Source organism: Oryx dammah, unplaced genomic scaffold, assembly GCF_014754425.2.
Source record: "Oryx dammah isolate SB20612 unplaced genomic scaffold, SCBI_Odam_1.1 HiC_scaffold_17, whole genome shotgun sequence".
Taxonomy (NCBI): Eukaryota; Metazoa; Chordata; class Mammalia; order Artiodactyla; family Bovidae; genus Oryx; species Oryx dammah.
This window is the reverse complement of record NW_024070201.1, coordinates 49,936,752-49,962,118: the sequence shown is the minus strand read 5'-3', so window position 1 is coordinate 49,962,118 and position 25,367 is coordinate 49,936,752. Positions and strand designations below refer to the sequence as shown.

General features: G+C 54.3%; 1 protein-coding gene across 2 annotated transcripts in view; it reads left to right on the top strand.

The window, feature by feature from the left end:
- The window catches only part of PDE2A (phosphodiesterase 2A), a 67,698-nt gene that overhangs the window by 18,476 nt on the left and 23,855 nt on the right, over nucleotides 1–25,367 (top strand). For both annotated transcript variants that reach the window (XM_040258768.1, XM_040258769.1), the window contains 2 exons: nucleotides 15,050–15,139; nucleotides 18,748–18,836. In XM_040258768.1, coding sequence (XP_040114702.1) covers nucleotides 15,050–15,139; nucleotides 18,748–18,836 — 179 coding nt within the window. The remainder of the gene's footprint in view (nucleotides 1–15,049; nucleotides 15,140–18,747; nucleotides 18,837–25,367) is intronic.

The following is a 25,367-nucleotide window of genomic DNA, read 5'->3' as shown; positions in this document are numbered from 1 at the left end:
ATGTGCAACCATTTTCCAGAACACTTTTCATTTTGCAAAACTGAAACTTATACCCATTAAACATCTCCCTCTCCCTCTAGCCCCAGGTAACCACTATTCCGTTTTCTGTCTCTATGACTCTGACTCTCCAAGGTATCTCATATGAGTGGAATCATATAGTATTTGTCTTTTTGTGATTCTCATTTCATTCAGCATAATGTCCTCAATTTTCATCCAGGCCATGCCATAACATATGTCAGAATTTCCTTCCTTTTTGAGGCTAAATAACATTCTATTGTATATAAACCACATTTTATCAGTTCATCCCTTGATGTACACTTTGGTTGCTCCACCTTTTTAAGGATAATGATGCTGTGAACATGGATGTACAGATGTATCTTTAAAATCCTGATTTCGGTTTTTTAGATACATACCCTGAAGGGGAATTGCTGGATCACATGATAATTTAGTCTTTAATTTTGAGGAACCACCGTACTATTTTCCACAGCAGCTGTACAATTTTACATTCCCAGTGATGGTGTACCAGGGGTCCAGTTTCTCTACATCCTCACCAACATTTATTTTCCTTTTTTTTTTTTTTTTTAAATAGTGGCCATTGCAATGAATGTGAGGTGGTATCTCCCTGTGGTTTTGATTTGTGTGCCCTGGTGATTAGTGATGTCGAACATCTTTTCACGTGTTTGTCAGCCATTTGTACATCTTCTTTAGAGAAATGTCTATTTAAGGTCTTTGCCCATTTAAAAATCAGGTTGTTTATTTTGTGGCTGAACTGTAGGGCTTCTTTGTATATTCTGGATACCAACCCCTTATCAGACATAGGATTCGCAAATATTTTCTCCCATTCTGTAGGCTCTTTTGCTGAAGTATTTTAATGCAAATCTCAGAAATGATGCCATTTCATCAAAGGTGGGTATTTTTAAGGTCCTGGATGACACGAGGCAGTGCAGCCCAGAGCCAGCTCGGAACTGTGTGTGTGTGAGTCCGTGTGAGGGTGTGTTGAGGACCTTGGGAACACGGTGTGTGAGTGACACTGAACGTGGGCCTCACCCTGAGTGAGGACCCAAGGGATAGTTTCACTGTGTGTGGCCCCGTGACACTCAGTGATGTGTGGCACTGTTGCTGCTGCTAAGTCACTTCAGTCGTGTCCGACTCTATGCGACCCCATAGACGGCCGCCCACCAGGCTCCCCTGTCCCTGGGATTCTCCAGGCAAGAACACTGGAGTGGGTTGCCATTTCCTTCTCCAGTGCATGAAAGTGAAAAGTGAAAGGGAAGTCGCTCAGTCGTGTCTGACTCTTCGCAACCCCATGGACCACAGCCTACCAGGCTCCTCTGTCCATGGGATTTTCCAGGCAAGAGTACTGGAGTGGGGTGCCATCGCCTTCTCCAGTGTGGCACTGTGGACACCATGAAATGACTGTGTGTCACTGAGTGTGTGGGACATGCCCTGTGATGGCAGCAGCGATCGTGTCCTCCCCGTTGTCACCCTGAGCCGATGAGTGTGACACACAGAGTGGATGCTGCATGGGATGAGAGGAGTCACGCGTGTGTTGTGAGTGACAGGGGTGTGATTGTGTGGGATCAGCCCCAGCCTCGGCTGCTGACCATCAGACAGAGGACAGACATCACAGAGTGGACAAGTGGGAGCACTCAGTGGGGACAGAAATGGTGTCTGGGCCTAAGTTTGAGCTGGTGTGAGGCCTCCTCCTTTCTCTGAGCTCCCCAGGAAGGCTTCCTGGAGGCAGGGTGGGAGTGCGGCACTGGGATGCTGCAGGTACCCAGTAAGAGGAAGGGCTATGGTGTCTGGATCTGACATTTAGCAGGTCATTTTACCTCTTAAGCCTCAATTCTCTCAAGAACAAAATGGGGCTGGTGGGAGGATTACGTGAAATGGTGCTTTTAAGTGAACACGGTGCCTGGCATGAAGTGAATGCTCAGTGGTCCCTTGGGGAGACCATCTCTTGCATCCCAGTGTCCGGGCACCTGGTGTGATGTGAGCACCAGTGGGTGTGCAGAGGGGCTGAAGGGAATGAATGATGTGTTTTATGTTCACAGCCCTCCGCTTTCCCTCTCCCATCCCTTCTGTCCTCTGCTCAGCGTCGTCAGGACCTCCCCATCCCTTGTTGCTCCCACACCCTCCTCTGCCTGGCTCCTGCCATCCTCACCCGCTGTCAGCCTCCAGCCCAGGCTCCTGCAGCCTCATTCAATTAGGCCGATGCAATTTGCTCAAGAAAAAATGCCATAATGTGGTTATCACACCAGTGGGGGATCTGGCCAGGGTTGCGGTGGGGGGGGGGCTGGTGGGTAGGAGACCCACACTCACAGCTGAGGGCTCAGGTCTGGAAGGGCCTTTCTTTTGGATCCCCACCCACTCCCTTGGGCTCCATTTCGGAGCCCACAGAGGCCAGAGCTTGGATCTCCCCAGCTCCAGGTCCAGAGATCTTGAGACAGAAGCTTGCAATGCCTAGGTTCATTGCATCCATGGAGGGTCCCTGGTCCTCTCCATGTCTCAGTCTCCCCGTCGGACAAGGAGAGTTGTCATTGGTGGGGGTGGAGGTGGGGGCGGGGGTGGTCTCTGATCCTCTGGCTGGCCTAGCTCATCTCTGCATCCCTGATCTGGTCAGTCCCCCTCATGGCTTCCGTAGGGTCTTCTCTTGGGCTTTGGAGAAGGCGGGGTAGAGGGTGGGTGAAGGGGAAAGAACCCCAGAGGGAGTTTGGTGGGAGTGGGAGTCCTCAGAGCCTTATCTTTGTCCAGAGCCAGAGATCCTCTAGTTCCAGGCTGCACACCTGGAGCAGGGACAGGAAGAAAGGGAGCTCTAACCTCACAGGTTGAACTTTACTCACACAGGGTTCCAACAGCACTGAAGCCCAGCTGACACTCGCCCCTGCCCCTCACCAACGCTTGTCCCTCAGGCTGCATTTGCCCAGAGGGTTGCAACTTGCATGGAAGTGCCCTAGCCCCCCGGCTGGGAGCCACTTAGGCAGGACCGCAAGATTCCTCTTGAGTCTTCTCAGTGGCTCTGGGAGAAGTCACCACTTTATAGATGAGAAAACTGAGCCCAAGGAGATGAAAAGCTTGTCCAGTGCCTCACAGATGACGTGTGGCAGGGAAGACTTGGGAGCCCAGGTCTGCCAGAGGTGATGGAGGAGGTGATGGGGTGTGCAGGGCAGGTGAATCAACCTGTGAATCAACCCCACAGGCACAGATACCAACACTCAGCCATAAACTCATTCATTCGTTCAGAGACAAAACCAGCCGCCGATGCACTCAGGTTCCACAGACAATTACACACTTGCTGTGTATACCCAGGCCCACGTAGACATCACCAACCCACATCACACCCACAAAGGCCCCTGCATGCACAGATGGCTCACGCACAGACATGGCCTCAGGGGTGTGCTCACACTCCCAGAGTCCCAGACTCACATGCTTTAACACAGACATCCTCCTAATGACCCGAGGGACGTATTCTGCTGTGGTCACATGATGGTCCATAGGGACATGCATGATGGACAGCTGAGGGACAGGCCACACGTGTGCTCAGGTCACCAGCTGAGGAGGAGGAGCTCCTCATAAAGTGGGGGGAAAAGTCAGGTGGGATGAGTGTATCTGGAATTTTGCAGTCAGAAAAGTTAATGCAAAAGCAATTCTAGCGTTCATTTTCAAGACAAAATTGAGAAGGTCTGGAGGAGGGCATGGCAGCCCACTCCAGTATCTTCTGTGGAGAATATCATGGGCAGAGGAGCCTGGCGGCCACAGTCCATGGGGTTGCAAAGAGTCGGACACGACTGAGCGACTAACACACACACTGGTGAGGTAGAGGACAGTCTCATCTTTTTAGGGTTTTGGGGCCTCTAAAGGACCTGCACAGATAGATTCTCACAGGCACAGCAATAGCACGAGATCTCCTGAGCTCATGTGTTTACCGGCCCTGAGCTCTGTGTGTGTGTGTGTGTGTGTGTGTGTGTGTGTGTGTGTGTGTACACATGTGCTCAGTGGCTCCCGGATTCTTGGGATGTGAGGAGGGAAAGTAGGAGAAGTTCCAGAGACTCCGGATGTTTGTTCTGTGGCTTCCTGGGCCCTCCAAAGGCAAATACTTTTGGATGCCAGCCTGCCTGCCCAGGCGGGGTGGGTGGGGTGGTGGGTTGTGTGAGGAGCCTGCCTCTGGAGCCCCACGGACGGGGACCCTGCATAACGATGCTGTGTGACCGAGGCCCACGGCCAGCTTCCCGTGGACTCGGGGGCCCATCACCTCCCCTCTCTGGGGCTCGGTTCCCCCATCTGAAAAATGGAGTCAGAGAGGAGGTGAGACTGGATGGGCCTTCCCCTCGAGACTGAAATCAAGAGACATTCCAGGCCCAGGGTGCAAAAGAGAAAACCAAAGCTGGTGGGGAGATGCTGGAGTCAGGGGAGGGTATGGGGCCCTAGAGCCTGCAGCGTCTCCCCACCAACGACCTCTTCCCTGGAGAAGGGCAGTGCCTCAGAGCTTTGCTCAGGGAGTGGAGGGGGAGGGAGGCCCAGCCTGTGCTGATCTGCCAAGGGAAGAAGAGGAGGCAAGGTGGGGCTGAGACTCCCCTGAACCCTGAAGGACTGGATGGGGAGCAAAAGAGCACAGCAGGGGTAGGGCACCAGAGCAGACCTGGGCTGAGCCTGAAAGGACAGGAGGGGAGAAGTGAGGAAATGGAAATGGAGGAGCCAGGGCCTGGAGGTGGGAGGATGATGGGGTAGTCAGGGAGAAGGTTGGAGAGTTGGGAAGAGGCTGGAGTGTGGAGCCTGGACCCGGGCATCAGTAGAAATAGCAGTGGCCTCGTCTGGGGTGCTTCACAAACAGTTCCAACAAGTCCCAGAGCTCAGAGCCTATTCTGGGGCCCTGGGAGCCATGGCAGGTGTGTGTGTAGGGGGTGGCTCAGAAAGGCCCCCGCTCTGGGGAACAAAGTCGTTGGAAGCCCAGAGGCAGGGGCATGGCTGAGATGAACCCTGGCCAGAAGATTTCTCATTCCAACCCCCAATACAGTGGGACTATTTTTAGGAACAATGAGAATGCTCACACATTCCTGCAGGGGCAGAGGGAAGGAAGGGGGGCCAGGAGCCAGTACAGAGGGGAAGGGTGGACCCCACCCCTCCCTCCAGTTCAGGCTTCGTCCTCAGGGCCAGCGAGGTTTGAGGACCCTGGCCAGCCCTGCCTCCCTGGCCCAAGCCCCAAGGTCCCCTCCCGGCTCTTCTTTTGTTCCTCAGCTTCTGAATCAGTCCTTATCTCTGTCTCAGTCTCCTTCTCATACTCAGCCTCCGTCCCAACCCCCAGTCCATGCGCCGGGGATTGGGGAACAGCTGAGATGGACCAGACCCTGAAGGCAGAGCCAAACACAGTCATGGGACCCAGCAGTGAGGCTGTGGGAGAGACGCATGCCAGAGAAGAACAGACTGAGAGAGAGGGACAGACGTGGAGAATCCAGGAAGGCTGGGAGGGAAACAGAGCTCAGGTCAGAGCCGGGAAAGTCCCCTCTGCGGCCTGCTGTTGGCCGTGCGCTGGAGGGGACGCCCTGCCCGGCCTGCCCCTCTTCATCCCCAGCAGCCCCTCCCCAGGCCGGCCCTTCCTGCCTGCCCTCTGCAGGCCCACACTAACCCTGTGCCAGGCCAGTGCCATGCGTTATTGACTTCCCACTGTGGGCACCATGTCTGGCACAGGGAGAGACCAGAGGCCCTGTCCCTGACTTGGAGGAAGACACCCAGCCCCTCCCCACATCTGAGAGGGTCTCAGTCCATCCAGCCAAGACGGAACCTGAGGGGCCTCTAAGACAACAGTGCTCAGTAGGGAGGGAGCCTCGTGTGTCCCGAAGGCCTCTGGCCAGAGCAAGGCCTCCTGACTCCAGGTACATGCATGCTTAGTCGCTCAGTAGTGTCCAACTCTTTGTGATCTTATGGACCATAGCCTGCTAGGCTCCTCTGTTGATGGGATTCTCCAGGAGAGAATATTGGAGTGGATTACCATGCCCCCCTCCAGGGGATCTTCCTGACCCAGGGATCAAACCTGTGTCTCTTAAGTCTCCTGCATTAGCAGGCGGGTTCTTTACCACTAGTGCCACTTGGGTAGCCTGACTGTGGGTGAGAACTGGGCAAGTCCTTTCCTGCCTCTCCTGGTCTTAGCCTCCCCTGGTCAAGCTGGGGACTAGGTTCCATAGGCCTGAGGCCCTGTAGACTCTGGTCCTGTGCGAATTCTCAGGAGGGCTGAGAGGAGGACAAATGACCCACCCAGGAAGGCTGCCCGGAGGAGGTAACCTCACTCATGAAAAAGGTGATAATGTTAGTGCTCCAGGGGAAGGGCCCCTCCCTCCTGACATACTATCTATCCCCTGCATTCTCTGCATGGAGAGGTGATCCTGAGGCAGAAGGACCCCCCAGCCTGCAGAGATGTCTTGGCAATGTTGCTGAAGTCCTCTGTACAAGGCACTCTCATTCCTTAGGCTCCTCTAAGACAGTAACTGTGCTAGACTTGGGAGGCTTTGAGAGGACTTAGCTGTCTTCCTGGCCCAGGGGTCTCCAGAAGTCATGGGGTCCACCCCTCTTGCTTGGTAATGGCATATACCCTTCACAGCCCAACAGCCCTGGGCACTTGGGAGTCTAGCTGATCATTTGATAGCTCAGTGAATACCTCCTGACACCCGTGACAGGGGTTGCATGATACTGGGGTCCCCAGGAGGAATAGGATACAACCTCTGCCCTCTAAGAGCCCCCAGTCTGATGGGAGAGCCGGGTGGACAGTAGTGGGAACTCTGCACGCCATGCCATCATGGGGAGCACGGGCTGTAAGAGCCCTGGGTGGGAGACTCAGACTGGCCTGAGTGAGGGAGCAAAGACAAAATGTTCCTGGAGGGAGGCCCAGAGAAGGGAGGCCAGTCGCTCATTTATTCAATCATTCATGGGTCCGATTGTTCCTTCGACCATCGTTTCCTGAGAGACATTAATTCGTCTCTGACGCTGATCCCAGCGGGTCACTCGGCTCCATCCTTCTCTCCTGCTTGGGCCACTGTGTCTGCCTCTGAGAGGCTCCTGGACTTGCTTTGTTCAGCTCCCAACCCACCCTGAAGGGAGGGGGTGAGGCCGAGAAGGGTTCAAAGACATTAAGGGTCATGGGACCCAGAGCAGAAGGCCACCCGGGTTTACCCAGTCCTTTGTTGGGGCACAGACTCCCTGGCAGGGCCCTGTCCTTGCCTACACACCACTGGGGGCAGGCAGCGCACCTCCCTCGGTCCCAGGCTTCTCTTTAGTGGTATGACTGACTCATGGCCAGCTTATACCCATCTCCCTGGGACTCCCAGGCCATGCCTCACCTTGCCCGCATGGGCCCTTGGCCAAGAGTCAAGAACAGTAGAGGCATCAGGTGCTGGGGATGGCAGTGATGAGGGGCTGCTGCTGGTGTGCTTGGGAGGAAGGCTGTGATGCTGAGGAGGACATGAGCAATGGGGGTGGAGGCTGCTGTTGGCTCTGCCATGAGAATGAGGTAGAGGGGCATGGGCAGCATGCTTAGGCATGAGCCTATCCTGAGCCCCCCCCAACCCACACACAGACCATCTTCTGCCTCCCCCACTTGTCTCTGGCCTCCTTCCCTCTGCCCACTCTGCTGTTCCCTCATCCCGTCCTTTCCTCACTCACCCCAGACCCTGTGCTAGGGGCCGAGGGGGCCAGAGAGTCAAGAACACAGAGATCTGACTGGTCATACGATTCCTACCTGGCTGAGATTGGCTTGGAATCGGTGAGGGGCTCGGGAGGGGCTGGTTGTGAATGTCGGAGGCAAGGAGCCCACAGGATGGGGCTGAGCTCATCACGGAGGTGGGGGGATGTGGTGGGGGGTCTCCGGGACTGGGCTCAGGTGTATTCTACAGTGCACGTGTCTCCAGTGTGGCTCGGAGGCTGGAGACGCGGCCCTGTTGGAGTAACAACTGAAGCCAGAGTCTGCGAAGGGCAGGGGAGGGGCGGAGAAGGGGTTGGTGGGGAGAGAGGGGGACCCAGAGGGGAGAGGAAGGAGCAAGAGACGGGGGGAGAGGGCAGGCCCTTTCTTCAGGCCTGGGCCCCTGAGCTCTGGGGGGCCTCTTCCATGTGCCCTGCTCTCTTGTCACCCCGCTGCCCCACCTCACTCTCCTTCCAGGACCTCTGCCTCTCCTTGCCTGGGGACCTTCTTCTGAGGAATCCCCCTCATATGTGGAAGTGGCATGGACTTGCCAGAAGATGGGTCATTCTCACCTGAGCCAGGCCCCTCCCTTCTGATCCATAGTCTCCTCACCTATGAAACAGGATGGTCAAAACAAGCACCTCCCAGGTTCCTGGGAGGACTAGAGAGAGTGTGTGTTGCTGGGTCTCCAAGTGTGGTCCCTGGGCCAGTAGCGGGGAGTGTGTTGGAAATGCAAACTCTTAGCCTCATCCCAGACCTACCGCATCAGAAACTCTGGGGCCGGGCCAGCAACCTGGATGCTAACAAGCCCTCCAGGAGTTCTGGTGCACAGGTTTGAGGACCACTGATGGATGCCCCTAGCACACAGTAGGTGCTTCTTCTTCCCTGAAGCCTGATTGCCCCACTCAAGTAGGACTCTGACATGTGAACTTGTCCAACTGAGGCCTGGGCCTCTCTCCTGCCATCTCCTCAGATCAGGTCTCCCAGGGATCACCAAGCCTCTTTCCTCTATTTTCTTGACCGCAGTCCAGCTCAGCTTTGTTGAGGGGAGGTCTGGGGCTGAAAGATCTTAGCACTCCTGGGCAGCTCTCCTCTGTGTGTTTAAGGTGCCAGATCCATTCAAGGCATCTCCTTGGGTGCACAGCAGGTCTGGGTGGGCAGGAGGGGAGAGAGGAGGAAGGGCTGCCCCTCCTGCTTCCTGGCTATCCCCTGACTCTATGGGGTGAGCCATGCTGCAAGGGCTGTGAGAGTCACAGAGGAATTTCCAGGTGCTCAGGCTTGGCTGGGGTCTGAGGCCCAGTCCCCAGGGGCTTCTCTGGCCTAAGCCCCCAGGAAGTCTCCTTTGAGGGAGCTCTGCCAGTCATGCTGGTGGAGCAGATGGGCTTGCAAGTGCCAGGCACATGCTGGGTGCAGAGACAGATGGGCTCCTTTGTCCCCGAAGGCCCTGTTCTCTGGGAAGAGAAGAATATGTGTGTGAGGCCCACCAGAACAGGAGGCAGGAAGCAGAAGAATAGATGGCATCTGCCCGGGCACCCCTGGTTTCTCCCACCATGGCCACCTTGCTGGGTACCCTCATTCTGGGGGTGCCAATCTTGGGTCAGACACTTTCACCACAAGTTCTCAAGATGACCACCTGGGGAGTTAGGGAAGGAGTGGGCAGGAGAGACAGGAGTTGGGCACAGGGAGCAGGAGTGAACAAAAGAGAGAGGACAGAAGCCATCCGAGAGGAGAGAGGATTGGAGGTGGGAAAAGACACTGAGACTCAGAGGTGAGACGCGCGAGCAGACGCTGACAGACATGGACCGAGGGAGGCATGGCAAGAGGGAGAGGCCTACTCGGAGAGATCAGGGAGACAGAGCCTGAGAGAGACAGGTCCAGAGGGAAGGAAAGAGGAATAGAGTGAGAGGGGCTCCAAGGTCCTTGAAAGTCCCCATTTTAGAGGAAGGGACATGAAAGCCCAGAGAAAGAGGAGGTTCCCCAACTCCAGGCCACTCAGGGGACCTAGCTCAGGCAGAGGTGGATAAATCAGCATGTATGGCCAGTCGCAATAACACAGCTTGCCTTAGGAAGTACCTTGCCATTGGGTTTGATGTTATTGCCTTCTTTTATGTCACTCTGGGGGCACAAGGAGGCTTCCTTCCGGAGAGCAAGGGGTGGGCTCTAGGTTCCCAGCAGTAGGGAAAGCAATAGGATGGTTGATGGAGGTCGCGAGAGACAATGAGACTCACAGAGACAAGACAGGAGAGCAGCATGTGACACTGACCTTGACCTTCAAGAAGGCCATCAGTGCCTCTGCTGGTGGCTCCAGAAAGGATAAGACCAAGGTCTCTGGCTTCATACAATCCATGAATGAGTTAGAAGTCATTTTGTCCAGACTCTCTCCCTACCCAAATGAGTGCAGAAAGGCTGATCCAGTCCTACTGCTGGTTCCAGAGGAGACCTCGCTCCAAACAGGCCCCATTTTTTTGGTACCTGGGGTACTTTCTAGAGTGTGTGGGGAGTGGCACCATCTACAGTGCTGAGTGGACCTACCTCCAACCATAGGGCTACAGATAGGGAGCTGGGGAAAGTATGAAGGCTCCATCCACCCATCCATCCATCCTTCTACCCACCTATCCATCCACTCATCCATTCGTCTATCCATTCACATGTCCATTCAGTTCAGTTCAGTTCAGTCACTCAGTCATGTCCCACTCTGCAACTCCACAGACTGCAGCATGCCAGGCTTCCCAGTCCATCACCAACTCCCAGAGTTCACTCAAACTCATGTCCATTGAGTCGGTGATGCCATCCAGCCATCTCATCCTCTATCATCCCCTTCTCCTGCCTTCAGTCTTTCCCAGGATCAGGATCTTTTCCAATGAGTCAGTTCTTCACATCAGGTGGCCAAAGTATGGGAGTTTCAACTTCAGCATCAGTCCTTTCAATGAATATTCAGGACTGATTTCCTTTACGATTGACTGGTTGGATCTCCTTGCAGTCCAAGGGACTCTCAAGAGTCTTCTCCAACACCACAGTTCAAAAGCATCAGTTCTTCGGCACTCAGCTTTCTTTATAGTCCAACTCTCACATCCATATATGACTACTGGAGAAACCATAGCTTTGACTAGATGGACCTTGGTTGGCAAAGTAGTGTCTCTGCTTTTTAATATGCTGTCTAGATTGGTCATAGCTTTTCTTCCAAGGAGCAAGCGTCTTTTAATTTCATGGCTGCAGTTGCCATTGGCAGTGATTTTGGAGTCCAAGAAAATAAGTTCTGTCACTGTTTCCATTGTTTCTCCATCTATTTGCCATGGAGTGATGGGACCAGATGCTATGATCTTAGTTTTTTGAATGTTGAGTTTTAAGTCAACTTTTTCCCTCTCCTCTTTCACTTTCATCAAAAGGCTCTTTAGTTCCTCTTCACTTTCTGCCATAAGGGTGGTGTCATCTGCATGTCTGAGGTTATTGATATTTCTCCTGGCAATTTTGATTCCAGTTTGTGCTTCATCCAGCCCGCCATTTCACATGATGTACTCTGCATAGAAGTTAAACAAGCAGGGTGACAATATGCAACTTTGACATATCCCTTCACCCATTCTCATTGAATTAAAACACAAAATGGTAGAACTATGTGTTGTTAGCTGGAAGGACCCATTTTCACTAGTGAGGAAACAAACTCAGAAGAGGAAAGGGCCTACTAAGGCCGCACAGAGTTTCCATAGTCAATCTGGGACACACTGGAAACAGCTGCTCTTCGCTATACACCACAGATTCTCCTCTGGAGTCTGGGAAAGTGCTGGTTGTCATGCTGATAGTTACACTGATGTTTGTTCACAGACGCTGCAAGGGCAGGAAACGTGACCTCTTTCACCCAACCCTGCGCTTGGCTGTGTGTGTTTGAGTGTGTTTATTTGTGCATGTGTGTACATGCTTAAGTGTATGTTTTCATGTGCATTGTATATTGCATGCATGTGAGCTCAGTCGTGTCCAACTCTTTTTGACCCCATGAACTAAGTAAAGCCTGCCAGGCTCCTCTGTCCGTGAAATTCTCCAGGCAAGAATGTTGGAGTGGGTGGCCATTTCTATAGGGCTGCATTTTTATCCTCGTGTGTGAGTTTGTGTGCGGGTGTGTGCATGGCCATATGTGTATGTGTGGCGTGTGTAGATGTGCATGAGAGCAGGTATGGCTCCGCCTGTCCTCTCCTCATCTGTTTAGGATTTCTGGGGTTTAACCCCTTTGACTTGAGCCTCAGTACCACTGACTCTTCTCTCTTCACTGGGGCAGCCACTCTGACCTCTGAGCCTCACCTCATGGTCTGTGGAATGTGAACTGTTTCCTCCCTGAGTTGATGCAGGAGGTGAAATTGCTTTGGGTTCTTGGCAAGATTCAAGGAGAAGGCAGCATGAGAGCAAATCTTGAAGGCCAGGTGTGAAGGGGCGCTTCCCAGCTGTGTTTCCTACACTCAACACCCGCCATCTTGGGGCAGGCAGGCAGGGCAGGGGCCAGGAGGTGGGTGGACAGAGGATATCAGGCAGAGGCCACCCAGGGCTTCATCGCCGTGCCTCCGTCCCACCCACTGGGCCCCCTCCCTGCTGCTCCAACTGTCTTTAAGTTTCCTTCCCAATTCCCCTCTTGCGCCATTATCTTGCCCTAAGCCTGAGGAGTCACAGAAAACTGACCAATCCAAGCAAAGGCCAGGCAGGCTTCCACCAATCTCAGTAAAGGACAGGTCAGGGCATCCCCCAATCTGAGTAAAGGGCAGGTCCAGGAGCCACCAATCAGAACAAAGGACAGACTATTCTCTCTAAGGCCCTGGAGAAGGAGCTGGGGGTCAGTCCAGAGGAGGAACAAGACAGAGGCTGGAGATCCAGAGAGGTGGGTTCTGGACCTGCCTCTGTCCTGACTGGCTGGCTGACCACAGATGGGACATTGCTTTTTTTTTTTGAGCCTCAGTTTCCTCATCTGTCAAATGGGGAGACTTAGCTGTCTCCCTGGACATGTCTCCCTGGACATCAGAGCTCACTCTGTCACCTTGGCCCCTCTTCTCCAACTTCCACACTATACATACAAACTCCATTAGAAGGCAGGGCCCCCTACTTAGCTTATCCTTCCCCACTGCCTCCAGGCAGGAACAGACGGACCTAAACCAGCACTACCTTCTGGGGCCAAGCCCTTGGAACCACTGACTGAGGAGCCTGGGTTGGCAGACTTTATTTCAGGATTATCTGGGACATCAGCTCTTCCTCGCCTCTTTAGTCTACAGAATTGACCTAGAAAGGCCACAGTGGCCAACATGTTGCTGAGCCCTGGACCTGTGAATCCATTAGGAAGTATCTGCACCTGTGTGAACCTATATGTGTACCTGGAGAGTGTCTGAAGGCAGGCTGGGATGTTTCTGTGAGAATATGAGGGTCTGTGACTGGGTAGCCAGGTATGTGTGGTTCTGAGAGTGTGTGAGCTGTGATGAGGAGTGCCTCAGGATCAAAGGACAGTTCCTGGTGTCCTAGGATGGAGACACATCTTCGTGACTGAAATGTGTCTTCACTTGAGCAGTGGAAGGGATCAAAGGGAGGTTGGGGGTTGGAGAAAACAATGCCTTTTGAAGAGAAAGCCCACCACTGCTCCCTCAACCTGGAACACAGGACTGGGTGGGAATGGGAGTCACGGTAGGGAAGGAAACTGAAGCCGAGAAGATGTAAGGTGAAATCTGGAGCCAAAGCCCAGACCATAGGCTTCATCTGGACCCCAATGCAGGACTCCCCTCTGTAACCTTTCTGAAGAATGGGCATCTAGCCAATTTTTGCATACCCCCCAAGTATGGGGAGCTCAGTTCCTCACCTCTCTTCTAGTGGCCTCTGCTTATGTAGCAAGGTTCTACCTGAAAGAAGATCTTTCACCCCCTTGGGCCAAGGTCAGCTCCTATGAAATCCTGTGAGTCTCCAGGCTCTCTGGGGCCACAGAGTCCAGTCGCCCTGCCCAGGAAAGCCTGAGATACTGGAGTCAAATACTGAGACCCCTGGATCTGTTCTGCTGCCGGCAAGGCATCTCCAGGTTCTCCATGCAGGACTTGGTTTCTTATTCTCTCTTTACATATGTCACCTTCTCCGAATGAGTCTCTTCTTGTCCTTACCTGGGACATAGTGCACTGGGGATGATCTAATCAGCCCACAGACATGGAGGAATTCTCATCTTCCCTAGTTAGGGTAACAGATTTTTATTAATATGCCCTGCAATCTCATCATTTTAATATATTACCAGCCACATTTATGGTGTGGGCTCATACTGAGCTTGTGGCCCAATAAGAGCCCCAAGCTCACGTCACTTTTACAGGAATGGGGGCCACGCCATGTGTCTTCCATCCTACAATTAATCACGGCTCTATGAACACAGACTGATCCTTCCACAGGAAGACATCAGAAAAAACTCGCAGGGACTAGTGGGGAGGGCCTGGCTGAGTGGATGGTATGAGTCACAGTCCTGCTTTGGCCCTGGATCCTCTGTTCTGTTACCTTTCTCTTTGATCCCCATGGTTTGGGCCAAGTTAATAGAGCGAGAAGCAGGGACCTTTCTTGTCTTGGTTCCGGCTCTCCAAGGACGAGGCCTGTTCCTGGGACAGGAAGGCTGTGAGGCAGTCAAGGCTGATTTCTCCTTCCCCTTCTGTCTCACCAGGGGCTGGCCTCACAGTGTTTCTTGACTCTTGTGGGCTCATGTACCCCATGGACTCTTGCTACTCCCAGCCCCTCACTAGGCTAAAAAATGAGACTGTGCGAGACCACCTCCCTCCTCGGGAAACTGAGTGGGACCCAGATTTAGCAAATGTTTCGCTGAGCACCTATGTGTGTGAGCACCCAGTTTCATCACCATATCAGCCTGTAGGGGGAGATAGCCTTAGTTGCCCCCAGTTTACAGATAGAAGACTGAGGCTCAGTGACTTGACCAAGATTCACACTGCTTATAAATAGTGGAGCTAGAATTCAAATTCGGAACTTTTTGTTTACTTGTTTTGTTTTGTATTAACGCAGAAGCTTGTACTTTCCCCGCTATGCCTGAGTTGTCCTTGGCTGAAGGACAAGAGACCTAGGGTCTAGACGAGACTTGACCTCTTGACTTACTGTGAGTTCTTTGCTAAGTCCCTGACCCTTCTCTAAGCCTCAGACCCCTCTCTGTAAGATGAAGGGACTTGGACATTTTAAGGCCTTAAGACTGGTTGGGGAAATAAAAATAGATTGGTTGGGGTGGGGGAAAAGACTGGATTCTGAGTTCCTAAGATCCTGGGACTCAAGTGTCTGCTAGCCTTAGGCCCCGATTTAAGCTGAGAGTTTGTATTCCCAGCCCCCTGGGTAGGGGCGCTGTCCTGGCCAGCCTGGCAAAGGCCCTCACTGCCCTTTCCTCTCTTCCAGGATGCTTTGCTGAGCCTGGGCTCCGTCATCGACATGGCAGGCTTGCAACAGGCTGTCAAGGAGGCCCTGTCAGCTGTGCTTCCCAAAGTGGTATGTGCCTTGCCCCATACTTTCCTGCCCCTTAAGCCTTTGCTCCGCTCCTCTTAACTGACAGGGTTGAGAAGGAAAGAAGGAGCAGGGTCTCTGCCCAGAGGACTCTAATGGGGAAGTGAAGGGTTTGGGTGAGTGTTTAAGAGGGCTTCCTGGAGGAGGAGGACTAAAACTAAGGCCCGGTGAATGAACTGATATAGGAATTCTGGAATGTCTGGGACAGAAGGGGCATTAGAGCGTAATTGGAAAGATCATATCACAGATTATGGAATGGATTCACTTAGGATTATAACCTAATGGGTTCACTAGGTAGGACCTAGTGAATCACGTGAGGTTTGGAATATGTGTAACAGGAAGGATTGAGAGTAGACATGCAGAAGAACTTCCTTGGTACCAGCCTTGTGGTGGATTGGGCTTGGCCTTGATGAATAGAGATGTGCTGAGTTCAGGTGTCCTGTCTAGAGTCAGGAGCCTGGATAAGATGTCTTCTAGAAGCCTTTAAGCTTCTCTCTGACCCATCCCAACACCATAGATGAGTTGCACACCGGGAACAGGTGAAGGGTGGCTGCTTGGGCCCCTGGTCACCAGGTCAGCATGGTTTCCTGGGCCTGGAGTGCCTGGATGAGGAGACTGTACTCCCCTTCAGTTGCCCCAGGCCACTCCTCAACTCAGCTCCAGTGGTCACTATGCATCCCTTATGCAGTAGGATGGGTGAACTGGCTCTCAAGACACAAAGCAGCAGTGTATCAGTTGTGCCAGATAGCAGGGAGCAGGGGACTGTCAGTCTGGGGAGGGGGGCTCTTAAGAGGCAGGGGAGACTTACCAGAAGAGGAGATGCCTAGACTGAGTCCCCATAGCCTGGGGTGTTCCCTCTTCTACCCTGGACACCAGCCACCAGCAGAGCCCACTGTGTCTGAATCTGCTGGATGAATGATCCACCCAAGGCCCAGAGAGGGAGGACACTTCCCCCAAGGTCACACAGCATGACAGGAACAAATGGGGCTTGGCACCTAAGCATCCCCATTCGCTTTCCTCAGCTCTGTCCTTTCAAAACCTCCTGGAAGTTCAGAGCCCAGGAGGAAGACTAATGAGTGAGCTTTATTGAGCGTGAAATTGGTAGGAAGTGGGTGGTGTGTTGGCTCCCAAAATAAATCCTCCCGGAGATGGGATTGAGGCAACATCTGGCCTGGGGTGGAGAAACATCTGGAAAAGAAGAGGTGGGGAGGTTGGCAGGTCAGCATCCACGAGGCTGCCCTGGGAGTGGGGAGGAGGAGGGTCTTCACAGGCAGGATGCTGGTGATGCCAGCATAGATGCGCTTGTACTGGATTACTTGTATCCCCCAAGCGGGGGACCAGGAAGCCAGCTCTGGTCCAGGTGACTATGTCCCTGGGACAGTGGGAAATGTCTGTCTTGGTCCACCACAAAGACCTGCACGAGCTAGGGAAGCCCTGACTTTGGGGAGGGAGCCCTGTCTTGACTGCATGGAGGAGCTCAGCTCTCCACAGAGGGGTGGGAAGATGGCAGGTCTGCTCCGCCCTAGGGAGGGGTGCGGAGACGCCAGGGAGGGGAGCTGCTGGCACCTGGCTCCCTCATCAGCACCCATTGTGGCAGGCAGCCGCAAATGCAGATGGGACTGATGTGTCTGAAATGATTCCTCCTTCTCTCCAGTAAACTCAGCTAATTTTAACCCAGAGGGCTGCGAGTGAGGGGGTGGAGGCAGATGGACACCCGGAAGTGAAGTGAGGATCTGCCTGCCTGCCTGCTCCCCACTCTCCGACTGCCCACCCCTCTCTCTGCCAGGGCAGGACTCTGGGGGCTAGGTAGCTTCTTAACCTCTTTGGGGGATCAAATCCTACAGGCCCCTCCCAGGCTGTGTAAAGGTTGGTTGATAGGAAGAGGCTGAATGTAGATGAGGCATGAGGGCCTCCTTCCCAGCGATTTCTTCATCCCCGAACTCCCCTACTAGACCCTCCCCCAGGGGGACAAGGGGGCCCGGGTCTTCCTGTGTCTGCCCCGCTCACTCTCCTCAGGCCCTGGCATTTCTGGCCCATGCCGCTTCTGAGCTTGGCTCAGGTTCTCTGGGGGCAGGACTGGGGCATTTCCTGGGGGTTGGGAGAAGGTGGGGGCTGGCTGGGGACAGCCAAGGGCAAGAGTGTCTGACTCTTGGGGGTTGTGGACTCTCACGGGTTGTGGACTCTCACAGCTGTGAAAGCCAATGGCTTCTGAGAAGGACTCCATGCTTACTTACTTTAACATGGAGCTTCAGTGTCACCTCCTCCAGAAGCCCTCCCTGATACAGTCAGCAGAGAGGAGAGCCCTCCATTCTCCCACTGAGAAAACAGCGCCTCTCAGGATACTGAGCCGGGCACGTGGGTACCTCCTCGATGGGGTGTAGGCTCTGCTGAGCACCCGGGTCTCCCTCATCACATGCGACTCCAGCAGTGGAGATGCTCTGCAGAGAGGTTGGCTGTGGGTCTCTAAGAGTGGCCAGTCCTGCTTGGAGGGAATGTGGATTTTCTCTTGTGGGTCAGTGAGGGCAACTGCTTCTGCCAAGACATGGTCTGCAACTGAAACCAAGACTGCTCTGGCAGGGAGTTCCTGACAGTCCAGTGGTTGGGGCTCTGTGCTTTCACTGCCGAGGGTGTGGGTTCAATCTCTGGTCAGGGAACAAAAATCCTGCACACTGAATAGCATGCCCCTCAACTCCCCAAAAAGGACGGCTCTGGGTCCTTGAGGGGGAGGATTGACAAGCTGCAGACTTGATATGCTTCAAACAGAGCTTTGATCTTACTCCAGGGAATGGTCATTCCAAAATACAAATCAGCTCCGGTCTCACAGGGCTCACCAGCTCCTCCTTCCCCAGTAGCAGTCCCTCTCCTCAACAAAACCCTCCCCAAACTCCCTTCCCACTTAGCACCGCTGATCCCAAACCCACCTCCTGTGCCCCCTCCCTGGCCCCGCCACTGTCGGTTCCATCAATGCTTTGGACTCTGTACACCTACCTACCTATTATTAATATTTGGCCCAGAAGCCATTCTCACCCACTCCCTTTTGTTGTTCAGTTGCTCACTCGTGTCCAACTCTTTTGCGACCCCATGCACTGCAGCACACCAGGATTCCCTGTCCTCTACCGTCTCCATCTCCAACCCACTCCCTGAATATGTCCAATTCCCATGTCAGTTACAACTTTAAAGTCACTCCCTCCAAGAAGTCCTCCTGGCTTGGCTCACAGTGTGTGATTTCTTGGTTGTGTATCTGAGGTAGGAGGGAAGATTCCAGGTTATTCAGAGCCTCTTCTGCAGTACGGCCCCGAGTGGATGCTCAGTTATTGTTTGTTGAGGCTGCAGTCTCTGCAGGGAAATATCTCAGGGTTGTGGGGTATTGGAAGGTTGTGGTCTGTGCCTTCAGCCCATCAGACTCTCCCCAGGAGAGAGTGAAGTGCTGAGATCACAAGGGAGTTTTCCTACCCTGGCTGCACTTAGAATCACCTGGGGAGTAATGATGGACAAACAGATGCCCACGACCTTGGCACCCAGACCTGTGTCGGACTGGAAGTGGGTGGTGGGAGGACCTTTCCTCTGGATCTCATGAGTGCCTTCTGTTCTAGGAGACGGTCTACACCTACCTGCTGGACGGGGAATCCCGGCTGGTGTGTGAGGAGCCCCTCCACGAGCTGCCCCAGGAGGGGAAAGTGCGGTGAGCTGCTCTCCACCCATTGCCCTCTCACATGATCAAGGGAGACCACAGGGTCTGGTCTCACCCTCCCCATCTGACCTTGACCTCAGCCTCCCTGCCAGCTGGGGTCCCCTGGCCAGCTCACCGACTGCAGCATAGAGGGGAGAAGCACTGTCTTCTGTTGTGCTGTGTTTGGGGAGTGGATGACACAAGGAAAGTGCCAACTGCTAGATTTCCTCCTGGAGAGCTATTCTAAACCACTGCAACCTCCTTAGCCTGAGTTTCAAAAGGTCAGGGCTACAGTTTGTCAGCTAGAACCCCAGCAGGTTACGAGAACTGCCTGCAGGTTCTCACAGAATCACAGAACTCGGAGTCACAGAATGCAGGACCTCGTGGTGTCAACTCTGAGGACAGGGAGATCACAGACCACGTCCCGCTGTGGGTTCTGGAGCCCAGCTGCTTGGGTTCAAACCCTAGCTCCAGTTTACTATCCAGGGCCAGGGACTTAGCCTCTCTGTGCCCCGGTTTTCTTGCTTGTAAACTGGCGATAATAATAGTACTCATCTAGCAGTACTATTATGGGAGGATTCTTGGGAGGATTTAATGCTTAACACATGTAATGCCCTTAAAACTGTATCCATAATGAGTGCTAAATGTCTGTTTTTATTTTCATTATGGTAGAACACTGGAATCACTGACTTCAGGAACACAGGCTCAGTGCCCTCTGGTCCCTTGGCACCTCTGAGCCTATTGAATTCAGCCTCCCTGTTTTCCACATGAGCAGACGTCGTGAGACGTGTCCAATGCCGCATACTTGGTGTGAAGCACAGCCAGGTCTGGACACGGTATCCTAGCTCCTGGCTGTCCAGGGGAGAGAGAAGGGAAATGGAGCTTGTCTGATGAGAAAGTGTGGATGGGCAGGAACTCTGGTCCAGAGGAGGGCAGGCCAAGGAGGATATGACCACTGCCTTCTGGGTGGTGCAGAGGTGTCATGGACCCAGGGAGCACTGGGTTGGGAGCTGTAAGGGCTGAGTGGACACCAGTGGGGGGTGTTACCAGGAGGCAGCGCTCTCCTCCAACAGGTCAAGCAGTCAGGGATGTGGCTTTTTCAGGTAGTAGCTGAGGTTGGCAAGACATCTATCACAGAGGCCATGGAAAGAGCTGCTGGTGGTCCTGGGATGCCCCCCGCCCCGGCACATAGAACCTTGGCTTCTTTGATGCGGTTCTATCCTCTGGCACTTCCCCATGGAAGGGGATGGTGCCTCTCCAATACTGGGGGTGCTGGTGGTCCTGAGACGCCCCCCGCCCCGGCACATGGAACCCTGGCTTCTTTGATGCAGTTCTATCCTCTGGCACTTCCCCATGGAAGAGGATGGTGCCTCTCCAATAGGTCTGAGGCTTCCCACCTCCTTTTCTCCCATTTGATTTTCCCACAAGCTGGGCAGGTAGGTGACACTGTCCCCTTTAGCATCGTTTGACAACTTCTCTCGAGGACTGTGTGAACTAAGGCAGCCATGCTCATCTCTGGCTTCTAGTGTCCCATCTGTAAGATGGCAGGATAGGCCTGGGAGGTCTTCAGAATCTTGAGGGAAAAAATGCTATAATGTCCCCTCTTCTCCTCTGAGCCCTACCCCTAATCCTCAAGAACTTTATTTAATATGAGCTTACCCGATCCAGTAAGTTTCCTCGAGGCAGCCTGGGAAGGCTCTCCTGAGAGAGGGATGCAGGATCGGAGACTCAGACGGCAAGAGGGGAGCATCTTTCAGGGTCTGCACTGCTCCTTCTGGGCCTGCGTGAGCTGGAGTGGGGGGTGGGCGCTGTGGTCCAGGCATCTTTGAGGGGCTCAGATCCTCTGCAGCATCAGAAGCCCTTTCAGTAGCCCCACCTCCGGCCACTTCAGATTCAGTAATGCCTTTGGAAAAGGTATTAAAAAAAAAAAAGCAATTAAAAGTAAATGTTCCAATGCAGTTAGCCCAGAGTTGAGTGGAGAGGGGAAGACTGCTGGGACACGAGGCTCAGAAATCCTAGGAGGCCGAGGAGACAAAGCCAGTGAGGCTGGTGGGGGCGTCCCACCAGCAAGTATGCGGGTGAAGGTTCAGGCCAGTCCTCTCTTTTGAAATCTGTGCTCTGCCCACTCAGCCACTCACTGTGTGTCTGGTGAGCCCACCTCCTCGGCTTGGACTGAGAGACAGAGGTTTGTGGAAGAGGCAAGGGCACTTGAATGGGAGTCAGACAGGCCTGGATTCTAGCCCTGACCCATCCCTGCCCCACTGGGGCCCCTTCCAAACCTGTTTTCTCATCTACAGAATGAAGATAACAGTGGGCCCTGCCTATGGGCTTAATGAGATCATAGATGCCAGGGCTTAGCCTAGGGCCAGCACACAGTAGGAGTTTAATGATTGCTGATTGCCCCCCACCCCCAAGTCCCAACGCATTTACTCACTGGGTGACCTTGAGAAAATTACTTCCCTTCCAGGGCCCTTCCGAAGGCGCCCTCTGTGGCTCTCTGAAGGGCCCTCTGGTGCACCATCGGGAGACCAGGCACCAGCCCCAGCCCAAGGTGGAGCCCGAGTGCTGGCTATGCCCAGTGGAGGGGGTGCTCCTCCAGGAAACCCTGGAGGGCCGGCAGGGCTGGCAAACAGCAGCAGGTGTGAAGTGAAGGTGGATCATAAAGACAGATAAGGGCCCGGGGTGGTATGGGGAGGCAGGGTGGAGATGGGCCAGGGGGAGTGAGGCGGCCCGACCAGCTACCCAGCCCTTCCCGTGGTGCCCCGCACCCCTCCGCGGGCTCACAGATGCCGTTTCATCCTCTTGTGTGTCCTGGGTTCCCTGCCTCCTTGCGCTTGCTGTGCTGTCTCCTCCCCCTGCAAAGTCCTTCCCTGTACCTTCTCCACCCTGACCAGCCCATTTCCCTTCTCTGCCAGGGCCCAGCCCGAGGGCCACTAGGAAGCCTACTCCATAGATCCCCAGCACTAAGGAGGATTCAGTTTTCCAAAAAAGATGTCTGGGCCTTGACAGCTTCCCTAGGGGATGGGTCTGTCCACGAGAAGAGCCCTGGGCTGGGAGCCAGGACAGCATGGCTGCCATCACAAGCTCTTGCTGTCTCCCTGAGCCTCAGTCCATGCTTCTGTGTGCTGATAAGCTGGGGCACCGTGACGTCTGAGGGCTGCCGCTTGGAATCCTGAGGCTGCAAGGTGGGGGTGCTTCAGGGCTGGGGAGGGAGAATCCTGGAGGGCTGCCTGGGTGAGAGGCTTCCTGGAAGCCTTCTCTCTCCTCCGTGCCCCGCCTCAATCTCAATCAGCCTATTTCAGTCCTCTTCTCATTGTGTCTCCTGCCATCTTAAAGCCTCTGATTACTCCCTGCTGAGTACAGTGAAAGCCTTTCTGACTAAAGCGGAGACACCGCCCACCCCAGTCCCAGCTGGCTGTCTCCCTCTGCCACCATCTGGGGGGGGGGGCCCAGGGGCCGAACCTTGAGAGAAATTTCTTCCTCAGAGTTGACTGGGTCCCCACTCACTGCAGAATCCATCTGTCCCTCTGACTGATCTCAAGGGACACAGAGAACAGTCTGTTCCCATCTCCCTGGAGTCTCACTTTCTGTGGGAGGAAGACGGAAAGGAGGGTTGGGGTCTTGGCCTGAATCATAATTTGTCTCTAAGAGGGATGAAATATGAGAGTGAAGATGAGGTGGGGGGCTCCGTCAGGGGAGGGGGGCCTGACCTAAGAAGGGGCTCAGAGGAGTGGAAGAGGGCCTGGTGCTCTTTCCAGGCCATTGACCCCACCAACACAGAGCCTTTTCCTCTACCCTCCGCTAAGCAAATAGTTGTTAAAGGGACGGAACCGTCATAAAATCCACGCCCGTTCCTCTCCCGACTCTGTGTCCATCTGTCTTTATCTTCACTGGGGCAGCCCATGACCACCCCGGCACCAGGGCTGAGTCATTAGCCTTCAATCTGGACAGCTGGCCGCGGGGCTGTGACGTTCCCTCCCCTCCAACATCATCCTGGTTGGAGGGGGCAGTCAGGAGGGGAGAGGAGGCAGGGCGGGGGCGCTGAGTTGAGGGGACGTCATGGGGGATGGGGGGCTTCCCAGGTGGCTCAGCGGTAAAGAATCCGCCTGCTGCGATGCAGGAGCTGCAGTAGACACGGGTTGGATCCCTGGGTCAGAAAAATCCCCTGGAGGAGGGCACAGCAACCCACTCCAGTATTCTTGCCTGGAGAATCCCATGGACAGAGGAGGCTGGCTGGCTAGAGTCCATAGGGTCTCAGAGAGTCAGACATGACTGAGTGACTTAGCAGGCACACAGGCAGGCAGACATGAGCAGGGATGTGAGCAGTAGATGAAGCCCCAGCCCTGACTGGGTGGAGGAGACACAGCCTTGGAGTCCCCTACCCACTTCCAACATCTTTGAAACCTCTAGGGGGTCAGCAGTTCTGGAAGGGTGAGGCAGCAGAAAAGGGCTCATAGCAGGGTGGGTTGAGGTGAGCATGGGCTGGCACAGCCCTGCCCAGGGCTCTGGGATGTGGCCAGCCAGGAGAGGGTGGGTTACAGAGCAAAGTTCCAAGGTGTGGGGGGAACTCCTGAGGGTGGAAGATCCTTGGAAGGCCCAGTGCCTGGTGGAAGATCTGGACCCAGTCAAGGCTGACCTGCCCCAGCCCAGCCTCCCTTTTGCTGTTCCAGGGACCTCTGAGACTACAGGCCCTCAGTGAGACCCAGTTTCTGTCTCTCAGATTCTCCCTCTCTAGTGGGAGTTTTACTCAGCAGCCAGCATGATCAGCCTGAAATTGAACCTGACCTTCATCTTGTTCTGTTCAAGTCCCTGGGCTCCCACTGTCCTCAGGATCAAGCCTAGTTCCTCAGGGTTTTGGCCCTCTGCAGCCACCAGGCCGGTGGACCATCCAGCAGACACACATTCTTTCTTTCCTCTGAGCCTTTGCCATGCAGTTCCCTCCACCTGCACTTCCTTTCCTGTCTGCCTTGATAATGTCTGTGTGTCCTCTAAGACTCAACTCAGGCATCTCCTCCAGGAAGCCTCCTTCTCTGATGCCACTTCTGTCCTGCACCCAGGTCAGTGGGGGCCTGCTCTTCCTTCCTTCGTCAGGGCTCCCATCTCTGCACTCAGGCGTGAGTCTGTACTTCATTTGCTGGACAATACCGTGACTCCTCTTCTTCTCTCGGTCCTTGGTACCAAACCTGACCCAGAGGGACTCTGTGGAATAAACAAATACTCTGTGGAATGGCTTTAAGCAGAATGTCCCCATAGTTAGGACATCTGCCCTGACTCTGTTGGGGGCTGGATTTAAAGGACCCGACAGGAGGCAGGAGGAGAGGAGAGAGGCTGCTGCAGGTCTAGGAGAGAGGTGTCTATTTGAGCTGGGCAGTGGCTTGGGAATGGAGAGCAGCGGGGAGCTGTGGGGATGCAGGGGCAGTGACTCACCCATTGGATGGGGAGGTGAGAAGAGGGAGACACCCAGGACAGTTTGAGGATAAGCTGCAGGGGACCCGGTGGATGATTGTGCTATTTCCAGGGAAGCGGTGGAGAGAATAAGTTCCGATCAGGACTGGGGGAGTGTCTGACTATTTCAGGGACACCCGGGGAAGGCCTTTAGCCGGACTTTGAGTCCTGGAGCTTAAGAGATTGGGGGCTGGAGAGTCATGAGACCATGAGCACAGAAGGGGAGTCTTGTGCAGAAGAGAAGAAAAGCTCAGGGCAATTCCTTCATCAGGGTCCTTGCTTGAGGGCAGAGTGGGGAGGTAGAAGGAGAGAAGCCAGGGCAGCCCACAGTCTGGGGGTTGGGAAGAGAGGAGTCAGGGGTCAGTGAGATGAAGCTGCAGCACTTACTGACCTGCAGTGCAGGGACCAGCGCCACCTGGTGGCTGACCTATAACTAGCTTATCTGAGGCCAAGTGATTGGGTGGGGTCTGCTACAAGGGGTCTGGCTGAGGGTCAACAAGGCCAGTTCCTGTCTCCACCAAGCAGCAGCCTTTATCGCCTTGGTCACTCGGAAACATGGCTGCCATTGCCTCCTGCCACCCCAGATCCCTGTTCCTTCCTGGGGTGACTGGCACAATTGGACAGCTCAAAACTGGAATCCGGCCCTCCAGAAACCTAAAGGTCCAGGTGTGAGGGCTGGAAGGTGGAAGACACCAGTGGTCATCGTAGAATGTGAACCAAGGAACCAGGAGCGAATGGGTTGGATTCAGAATGTTGCATAACCCTGACTGAGGCATTCAGCCTCTTTGGTTCTTAATTTCTCTAGCTGCTGTGACCTGATCTGGGGACTCGCAGACTACCCCTCTGGCTTCCTCACCTGACCTTTGCTGGGCTCCCATGAGTGACTCCACACGCACGCATCAGAGTCCCAGCCCTGCATACATCTCTTCTCTCCAGGCCAGGCAGTTCCTACAAACACAGTTAAGTGGAGGCAGCATGAGGGATGAAGAACCCAGGACAGTTAATCACCACGGAGTGACATTTGGTGAAAACTCAGGTGCTTTATTAAGCAGGAAGAGCCAGAGGCTGGGTTGGGGGCGGGGATGTGTGGGGAAGGCA